The sequence below is a fragment of the Ictalurus furcatus genome, chromosome 1, assembly GCF_023375685.1.
Source record: "Ictalurus furcatus strain D&B chromosome 1, Billie_1.0, whole genome shotgun sequence".
NCBI lineage: Eukaryota > Metazoa > Chordata > Actinopteri > Siluriformes > Ictaluridae > Ictalurus > Ictalurus furcatus.
In genome coordinates this window covers 15,110,582-15,121,306 of record NC_071255.1, presented here as the reverse complement: position 1 = coordinate 15,121,306, position 10,725 = coordinate 15,110,582, and the positions used below count along the sequence as shown (strand labels likewise).

The window sequence follows — 10,725 nt, the reverse complement described above, 5'->3', positions numbered from 1 at the left end:
ATTAATTCATATTAACATTGACTGAATTCTAAAAAACCTCCTGTTAGGCTTCATATTCACTCACCACAAACAAAGGCATTTCTACTTCATCACTGAACATCAAACTGGTAATATATAATATCAACTTTTTTATATATTAACATTAACTGGATATGAAATATACTACTCTACAAATATATATTTCTGTGCAATAGCCTATATACTTATATAAACTCATCTTCATTTAAATCCTCATCAACGTACTGGCACTTTAATTCAGCTCGAGCATGTGCCAAAAAATACATTTAGACTCGACACTGATACGCCCGCTTCACTGCTGCAGCGTCTGGTGAAAAAGCACTCATTCGTTAACATGTACACCGAAAAAAATATGCACAGCTTCTGCTCTGCTAAAGTGTGCGGTGTAAAATTTTAGCAGTGCAGAGCTTACAAACTGCAGCTTTGTTGCTATTCCACACAAGAGACATCTTTTTTTATACACAGCATGAATGCGATGTTTTCCCGCCCTCTTTTTTAAAAAAAAATTGCCTTTATCGGCTGATATTGGCCGATATATCGGTTCATTTCTACTCTCGAGTCTTCGGGTTCGAGTCGTTGGTTCATCCCTATTGCGGTATTGCATGGTGCTTTGCCTACGCATTGGTCTCAGGAAGAACGAACGACTCGAACCCGAAGACTTGAGACGTGAACTAATCATTTCTGTTTCTAACCTATGGGGATGTTGCTGCGCATGCGCGGTCAAAAATGAACGACTCACTCCACTCTCTGAGACAACTCGTTGTTCCCGAGTCATATTAAAGATTCGTTCAAAATGAACGAATCGTTCATGAACGGCACATCACTAGTTCACTACTTTTTTTTTTTTTAACTAAAACCGCCACAACGAGTGAACTTTAGCAAAATGTATCAATATCAAACAAACAACTTTCGTGTGGTGGTATTCATTTCACTTTATTACAGTCACTGAAATGTTTCCAATTTTGTCACCATGGTAACGGAGTCAGACAATCACGTGGTCAGAGCCAGACGTCCATACTCTGCACCTGTCAAATTACGGTTTTATTAGTAATCGTGTAATTACCCAGATGACTGTGTAGATGCTGTAGCTTATATTTAGGCAGTAGGTATTATTCCCCTGCTAGCTGCTCCAGCTGAAGACTTCAGTAAACATGGCTTCACTTCCAAAAAGAGTAAGTTGAACAAGTAGTAACGTTATATGGTTTGCTAGTTGGCTAATGTGCGTCTTAACTAATGCTACAGTGCATGTCTTAATGTAATAGGTAGTGTTAGCTAATTATATATAGCTTTTTATGCACTGAAGTGATCTAAAGTGTTGTTTTACACTTTAAGCCATACAAAAAAGAGACTAATGTGCTTGGGAAAGGGTGTGTAGTGCTGATACTTTAGACTGGTGATAAAACATTCATTAGTGAAGCGTGAATCCTCGCAACTGCTCACAACAACAGTATCTGTGACTTAACATCACTAATGGTTTGAGGATTGTATCCTACTTACACACCCTTACAGCATTAGGATACAATTTCTCTTGCAACAAAACTACTGAGTCACATATTTGTCCGTTTCTGGAAAATTGATTCAGTTTGTTTGTTTGTTTGTTTGTTTATTTATTTATTTATTTATTTATTTATTTTAGTACGACACCAGCACATGACCTTAATCTGTTTCCTGTCATGGCCTCTGATGGTTCACCATCCCAAGATTCTCAGAAGAAGAAAAAGAAAACGAGTAGAAAGGGAAAGGGTGAAGGCGTAAAGGACACAGAGATCCAGGTAGAGAGTCTTACAGCATGTGGACACGGCGCTCTACAACAGGGAGACAGCTCAAAGGCTCTTGAATACTTCAAAAAGGCTTTCAAAACTGCCGTGAACGTAAGGAAGGTGTTGAGGGATTAATTTAACTCCAACAATGTTTTAGACTCCGCCTGCTGCAGCGTTTATGGTTTATAATCTATCCCTGTGTGTTGCATTAACGAAAACAACTTTTATTCCTCCTTTCTCAGCTCAAAGAGACTAAAGTACAGCGGGCTTGTGCTTTTAACCTTGGAGCAGCATATGTGGAGGCAGGTAAGCCCCAGAAAGGGCTTGATTTTCTGTCACAAGCTGAGCCAAGTGAGAAAGGTGAGCGCGTGGCGGATCTGCAGTTTAATCTAGCAGCAGCACATGAGGCTCTGGATGACCATGTGCAAGCTGTCAGACACTACCAACAAGCTACACACCTTTATTGCTCACAAGGTGATGGGAGTAGTGAAGGGGACACCTGCATCAGACTGGCCCACTGTCACCTGCGCAGGAAGGTCAGTGTCTCTGTAAGAAAAAGTGTACGAAACGTAGTGGAATATTAGAGTGGGAGTTAGTTATTTTTAGGTGGAGTTTTTAAAAACCCATATACATTATCATAGATTTACAAAAAATATCTTAGACATCGTAAACTATGATTGGCCCACTATAGCGCCAAGATAAATTAGTGCTTCTCAGCTCTGCGTCTTCTCTAACTCGTAACTCACTAGGCGTATTTAGGTTGTTTTCACACCTAGTCTGTTTAATCAAATCTGTACTGTAGATAAAGTTCAATTCATCTACACCGAACGAGGTTGGTATGCAAGTGTCCTGAGTTTCAGCAGAAGAGGTGACGTGATCTGTTGTGAGTGCAAGCATCAGAGGGCTTTAAAATTACAGACTGCTCCTTTAATTTTATCATATGTGAATCTTTGATTTTATACCGGCGTGGCCATTGCTTGTTGATTCCACAGTTACGGTTTGCAATCATTATGTGCCAAATGTTATATGATTTTGTATTAAAAACCTGATTCCATGCAGTGACATGCCATCTGTTGTGTGGAGTTCATAGCATTATCAGTGAATTGCTCAGACACCTTTCCTGTGTTTTAGGAGTGGAGTGGCGCAGCAGAGAATTACCTGCGTGCAGCAGAAAGCTATAAGGTGTCAGGGAAGCTGGCCTCTTCTGCTGTGGCCCTGAAGGATGCTGGGAATCACATGTTGAAATGTGACTGCTTCACAACAGATGATGTCATTAGTGTTCTCACGGAGTGTTTGGAGCTGAGTGCCAAAATCACAGAACCAGAGACATTAGGTAAATTATAAGCAATAATATATTAGTAGTAATCGCCTGTTATCTTAAATAGGGAATATATATGGTGATTAGCCTCAACTGCTATAAAGATTAATGGGCTTGATGACTAAACTTTTCTACGTACAGCAGTGAGACAGGAAACCACTGTAAATCCTTGAGACATTTATCCTGTACTATTTATTTTACGTTTTTTTCAGGTAAGCTGTATAATGCAGTGGGGTTGAGTTTCTCTCAGCTGAAGCTTTTTCCTGAGGCTGCTGAGTGCTATGAGCTGGCTCTGCCTCTGGTGCGCTCCACTCCACGTAGGCTAGCCGTGGTCATGCAGAATCTGGGTGCGGTCCACAACTCCCTGGCGCAATACCGGAAAGCTCTGGAATACCACAGAGAAGCAGCTGCACTGCATGGTTAGCAAACCACCAAGCCAAGTGATATAAAATATATTTCAATGCATTCTAATATTAAATCACAAAAATGCTTTCAGTCACTAAACTACAATGTTAAACAGCCCTACCGTCAATATCCATGCACACTTCTAGTTAAGTGTAAGTTATTTCTCCTGTATTACTTCGAAGTTTCTTTGCTGGAATTGCAATGCTCTTGTCAGTGGCAGCATCCATGAAATACATCACTGCAGGCCATGTCTCAGTCTCAGGGGACAGTGAGAAAAAGCTTATACCAGCATCTTTCTGTCACTTGCTATGTTTCCCTCTTTCTATCTCCTCCCTCAAATGCATGGGCTGCCTTTATATGTTTCCATCTGCTGGCATTGCTGTATGTTGCGGCTTTAAAATCCACCGCTGTATTTTATTGCCCCTTTCTTTAATGCTAATTACACAGAAGGGATGTAAACATTCACAGCTGAGTGACACAGCTTGCAATTTATTCACTACATTTGTTAGTGTTTTTGTTCTTTGCATGTGCTCATGTGTTTATGAATATGTTTAATTGGACAACAGTAATGAACTGGAGCATGTCAGATAACTCATAATCCTGAAGGTTATAGCAAAGCCACCACTATTTATCTTGCTCATTATATTTCTCCTGCTGTCTTGGTAGGGTCGTTGGGTAGCCGTCGGGCTCAGGGCTGCTGTTTCTGTAACCTGGCTTACGCTCTCAGTGAACTAGGGGAACTGGATGAGGCAGGAGAGAGCTACCTACATGCTCAACAGGCTTTCAAAGACAGCGGTACTCACCTGAATATGTCCATAGAAATTGTCATGCTTCAGTGGCAAACTGCTTGAAATCAATTACTCTACTTAAATGCTAATTCTGCCTGTCTGTTTGTCTATAGATGATTCGTCAGGGCAGTGGCAAGCGTGTGAAGGTCTGGGTGGAATCAAAATGAGACTGAGGGACCCAGACAAAGCCATTCTCTGTTATAAGCAGGCACTAGCACTGCTCTCCAAGTGCAAGGTAAAAGGTTTGATCCCAAACCTATTCATTAGGCAAAAATACTCCCACTTTGAGTAATGCACTTGCCAATCTGGACATCTGCTAGATGAATTTGTACAGTTAGCAGTCAACTCAAGCTGTGTGGCCAGCAGTTCAAAAAGGATCCAGTAAGCAAATTCAAACTATCAGGCACATGACAGAGTAAAGAACTACACAGAGCTCGTTATGACAGAAAGTAGAGCAAAATAAGTGAAAAATTAAAAATATATTTATTATGGTAAACGAGCTCAACACATTTTGTATGATCGACACACCAGAGCTGAGTAAATTCTCGCGAGCTTGGCATTTTTGCCCTCTACTCTTTTTGATTTATTAAATATGTATTGATTGATGTACATCATAGCTGTTGCTGAACACATCAACGTCTTGCTTCCAGGATGTCTCTAGCTCTGTGCAGGAAAGCCTTGTCAATAAGCTAAGTGAGGCTTTACAGATGAAACTGGCCATCCAGCAGGTAAACTCCTGGTTTTAACATTCTAAGCTGGGACTATGTTTATTTGATCTCGATACAGCAGAAATGTCACTGTATTGCAACATTCTCCCACACAGAGAGGTCCCCTTGTAAGGCAAGCTATCAAGGAGAGAAACATGAACAGGCAACACCTGCGGTAATACTGCGCAGCACTGATAATACCGTATCTTATTTCCAAAGCCCATGGCTCTATACTCACTCTTCTCATGTGTTAAGTGATTTTTGACAAAGAGCTGAAGAGAATTTTGCCGTATCCCATTGGTTCCCTGTAATTGCTTTCATGCAGAATAACTCAGATGAGGAACACTGAGGAATTGATGGCCGAGCACAGCAGAAAAGAACCATTGAGTAGTCACAGGATAGAGGATAAAGGTAAGATGTGATACTTCAGTTCCATATTCAATTCAATTCATTTTTATTTGTGTAGCGCTTTTAACAATAGATGTTGGCACAAAGCAGCAGTACAGAAATCTCGATTTAGATTTAGATGTCTTCATTTGAGGAAATCTTGAGAAGAACCAGATTCAAAAAAGGAACTCATCCTCTTCTGGGTGACATTACAAGCATAAAGGCAAGTGAGCAAGAGTAAAGGCAAGCAGTATTAAGTGTGTTGAAAGGATGACCAGTAGGAGAATATTGCAAAAATTCTTTAAAAATCTTTAACTTCGAGTACATTTTGGAACATTAATTGTAAATAACTCTTGGTCAAATTCTTGCAAAGATTCAGAGTGTAAGGAAAATATTTCTGAGATGTTAGAGAAATGTTATATAGTAACAGACTGCATGAATAGGGCAGCATGTAACACTCAGCAAAGTGGCTATAATACACAAGTACCACCTTTCAATCCCTCCAGGATTTCGTAAGTTTACGATTGTTGAAATGAACGCAAAATCAAGCAAACTCTGCAATATTTGCGGAGGAGCTTGCAATTTTTCAAAATTACTGCAGATTTTCTGCAGATTTGGGCCAAGACGTGTCAAAAAAGCACAAAAACAACAACGCAAAATGTATCACAAATTTTGAAAGAAGCCGCAGCAAAATCAAGCATTTTTGGCCGCAACAATCACAAAAATACTCTGCGAAACCTGTACGGACTGACCTGTAATAGAAAGAGCCAGTCAGTATTCTTGATACAGATGTTAGTGAAAAGGCCTGACTTATCTGAATCTTATCCTGATGCATAGGGCACTTTGTCCTATCAGTTAAGGAGAAACGTTCATGCGCAGTATCCGGAGTAACCTGAAGAAAAAGGTTTTTCATACTGCAGCCAAAAACGACACACTGCTTATGCCATTTGTGTCTGATTTTATCAGCAAATTTAAATCCATGTTTGAAATGCCATCTTGTCAATCTGTTTCTGCTTTATGGGTCTTTCCGTATTTAAGTAAACAGCAGCCTGTTCTTGGATTACTGCAAATACAGTAGCTGCCCACGAGCGTTGTTAAGATGGTTGCTAAGTTGATAAGGCAGAATTTACTATAAGGACTTTGGTATAACACCACATTTCTGCTGTATTTTGCTTTGCAGAATGGAGACCTACAGAAACATGTGAACAGAGGAAACCTCACGGTGATATGTTAATATCATCAAGAGCAACACAAACAGAGTGTCCTGATCACATGAACACGCTACCAGAAGCCAATAGGTAGATACATAGGTAGATACTCTGAAGATAAAATGTTCTGCTGTGGACTGTCTGCTCATTTCTCATTGTTTTGGAAGCCGAGAGCTGTCATTTTATTATTTAAGTCATTTTTTACTGTCCAGGCATTGCATTGGCCTTTTGGCATTCAGGTTAATTATAGCAATGGCTGAATGAAAAGTAACAGTTTTGATGAACAATTTACACTAAACTCTATCTTCAGTTTGCTCCTGCCTACTAAAAACAAGTTGATGGATAACTTAGCTGCTCTAAATTGTGCCTAGGTGTGAATGAGTAAGCAAATGTGTGTGTGTGCAAGCGACTTATGTCCCACGCAGGGTGTATTGATTTTAGCAAAAATCACAATGGATATCTTTTTGCTTCCAACCTTTATTGACTTCAGTCATTTAATTATTTACAGAAGTGAGTAAGTAAATATTTCTCCAGTAATTGTGTTTTTTTTCCCTTTTAGATTATGGTGACTTAGTTCCAACATGCTGAACATGCTTTTAGATACATTTTTTGGTTGCTTTAAACTGTTTGAAACTTTGGTTATCTATATATTTAAAAATGAAGCCTGACCTATTCTGACCTAGCTATAAATCTAAAAAGTCACATAACTACCTACAGGTGAAGTTGGAAAATGGTTCAGTTTTCTGTTTTATAAAAAACAGCAGACCTCCATAAATCTTTATACATCTTTACGTGCTTATTTGTATTAAGTAAGTAAATCTTTATGTACTTACTTCATATAAATAATTTTGCTAAAAGGAAATGATTTCAAAGGCAGCCAGTGTTCTTCAGTTGAAACAGTTGATTTTATTTGATGTTTTGTTAAGTTTTCATTTGAGGATTCCAAAAAGATCATCTTTGTTTTCCACACACTCGGGCAAACTCAGATTTGCTTTTCCTCAAATCTTTTCATGGCTCATCATCAGAAAAACCTGTATATGCATATTAGTGTAACTTAATGTGCTTCATTTCATTTCAACCTACAGTATATGAGGTCAGTTGGGGCATGCTGTATAAATCTGACATGAAAATAAGGGACTAGTGAGTTCTTGATATTGTTCAGCATGATCAACATTCATTGTTTTATGTCATTCCATGCGTTCAAGGCTGTGCTCAATTTTATGTATCTGATGAATAAGAGTTTATTTCGTGGGTCTGAAGTGCAAGTTTAGGCACAGTTTATTAATACGTGTGCATTAATGCATCCATCCGAGTTCTGAAAACATGAATAGAAATGCTACAGTTTGACTGTAACTGAGTAAAACAGGACAGTATGTGTTCTAGTTGGCTGCTCGTGCAATAGTGCTTTTCATATACTGTTTTCCAAACAGTATTCATTTTTGATTATTCCCTCGTAACTAACAGCTACTAGCACAAATGTTTGATTCAGAGTGGCATGAGGCTTTGGTCTGTACCTTCAATTTCATGTGAGTACTTCATATTCAGTTGGACACATACTGAACCTAGTACATCTTTGAACAATACTCAGACCTCGGAAGAAAGGTGCTAATATTTCTACATTTGGGCAAACGTGATATCTGTCCTCATTCTACTGTCATACAATATAACTGCTAGAACTCAGCCTGAGGTTTTAGACACATACTGCCTGAGGTTTTAGACACATACTGCTGGGCTCTACAAGTGTGAATTTAAAATATCACTGAAGAGAAGGAAATTTCCCTTTGGGGCAGCAGTTCTTCCATGGGGACAGAGGCTGTCCTTTGGTGTAAACTGCACAACATGCAGTGATGTTCCTCCCATAGGCGTGATATTTCAGTGTTATCAGCCCACCTCTGTCGCTGTGCTGCTCACATACAATACCAATTTTAGTTTTTACTTTGTGTGATTTAATGAAGTCTAATATTGATTTTAAAATGTAAATGTCTTATCCATGGCAGGAATCTGAATAACACATATGAGAAACCTCGTCTTGAGTATAAGAATCCCACAGACTCCCATTTACACTCACAGCAGGGTAGGTATACGCATACTCAAATATCTATTCAGAGCTGCTCATTCATAAGATAATACTTAAATATTTTGTCTTTTTAAATTTGTACTGATTACACTGTGTGAACAAATGTATATCTTACCATAGATGAAGCCATGTGTGAAACCTCCATACAGAACCCACTGGAATCAACCAGGTATGAGACTCCAGCTCGTTTATTATAATCGTCTAACCAGATGTGGATGGTGAAATCTGACTGATGATACGTGACCATTTTTAGTGCACCCCCATTGGAGGAGCGCACTGAGGCCTTACCTTCAGCGCATCTTCACAGTGAGGAGTCGACATCCATACACAGGACCTTAAAGTCCAGATTCTGCACAGTCATGTGACCACGGCCAGGTCATATCTGTCTTTCCTCTCCCGGGGATTTTATCAGAACAGCTTCAGGTTCATTTTCAAATCGAAACTGAACTATATTCTTTCTGGGTGACCTGGAGCAAAAAAAAGACCAAGGACACATTATATCCTGTTATAAATATTGATTAAATCTACTGATGCCATATGAAAATCTAATTTTTAAACAATGTTCATAATCTCAAATTATCTACTGATTGTCCTGCTTTTATAGTCTATGCATCCATTTTCTTCCTCACTTATCTGCCACAAATGAGCATCTGTGTGATGAAAGTTTGCCCTAATTGGGACTTGAAATACTATCACTGGATTATTGAATACAGCACTGCCTCCAAGGCTGATATTGATATTGTGTGAAATTGTTCTTATCTTAGTTTGCTGAAGACAGAGAGTTTATGTGCCAGCTTTCGAGGACTGTGACAATATGGCACTATGCTGGTATACTAAGATACTGAGGGAATCTAAAATATTTATACTGTTAACATTATATTATATCAGTATAGGTGTGATAAATAGGGTAACCTACATTTTAAAGAACAAACATACACTCACCGAGCACTTTATTAGGAACACTATACTAATACTTGGTTGGGCCTCTCTTTGCCTCAAAACAGCCTCAATTCATTATGGCATGGATTCCACAAGATGTTGGAAACATTTCTTTGAGATTCTGGTCCATGTTGACATGATTACATCACACAATTCCTGCAGATTTTTCAGGTGCACTTTCATGCTGTGAATCTCCCGTTCTAAAAACATCCCAAAGGAGTTTTATTGGATTCAGATCCAGTAACTGGGAAGGCCACTGAAGAACATTGAACTCCAATTCTGTCCAGCAGAAATTGAGCAGAAATCATTATCCAGCAGAACTTGAGATCCATCAGCTCAGGCTACGTTTTTCCAGTCTTCAGCTGTCAGTTTTGGTGAACCTGTGCCCACTGAAGCCTCAGCTTTCTGTTCTCGGCTGACAGAAGTGGAACCTGATGTGTTCTTCTGCTGTTGTAGCTCATCCGCCTCAAGTTTTGATGTATTGTACATTCTGAGATGCTTTTCTGCTTACCACAATTGTACAGCGTGGTTATCTGAGATACTGTAGCCTTTCTGGAGCCGAAACCAGTCTAGCCATTCTCCATTAACCTCTCTCATCAACAAAGCGTTTCCGTGTGCAGAACTGCTGCTCACTGGATTTTTTTTCTTTATTGCACCATTCTGAGTAAACTCTAGAGACTTGTGCTTGAAAATCCCAGGAGATCAGCAGTTATAAAAATACTAAAACAAGCCTGCCTGGCACCAACAATCACGCCATGGTTAAAATCATTTTCCCCATTCTGATGGCTGATGTGAACTTTACCCAAAGCTGCTGTCCCGTGTATACATGATTTTATGCATTGCACTGCTGCTCGTTTAGATAATTGCATAAATAGTAGGCATACAGGTGTTCCTAATAATGTGTTCAGTGAGTGTACATATCAGATGTAAATCAGAGAAAACATTTATACACTGTAACACTCTAGACTAAGCTACATTTAGAGAGTAAGTGTTGACTCCATTCAATGATTACAACTTTCAGGCAAAAAAAGTGTTTATATTTTCCCTAATTGATATTGTTGCTTTCAATGTTTGAAGCAAAGATTAAAACCTAAACCTGATTTAAGTTAACCAAAGGC

The 10,725-nt window shown here is 39.1% G+C and overlaps 1 protein-coding gene across 5 annotated transcripts; it reads left to right on the top strand.

Moving 5' to 3' along the window:
* Positions 1-607: 607 nt before the first annotated feature.
* On the top strand, positions 608-10,725 carry LOC128609591 (tetratricopeptide repeat protein 24). 5 transcript variants are annotated; one of them, XM_053628166.1, is made up of 14 exons: positions 608-1,190; positions 1,655-1,790; positions 2,021-2,314; positions 2,910-3,111; positions 3,309-3,515; positions 4,168-4,296; positions 4,403-4,524; positions 4,940-5,017; positions 5,113-5,171; positions 5,322-5,407; positions 6,564-6,681; positions 8,589-8,665; positions 8,789-8,837; positions 8,922-10,725. In XM_053628166.1, exons 2-14 carry the CDS (start codon positions 1,692-1,694, stop codon positions 9,031-9,033), a joined length of 1,632 nt encoding a protein of 543 aa, XP_053484141.1. In that variant the 5' UTR covers positions 608-1,190; positions 1,655-1,691; the 3' UTR covers positions 9,034-10,725. The 5 variants fall into 5 exon arrangements, with proteins under 5 accessions (XP_053484141.1, XP_053484158.1, XP_053484132.1 ...); XM_053628157.1 differs by having other exon boundaries at positions 609-1,190; positions 1,655-1,889; XM_053628175.1 differs by having other exon boundaries at positions 609-1,190; positions 1,655-1,889; positions 8,818-8,837; positions 8,922-9,081.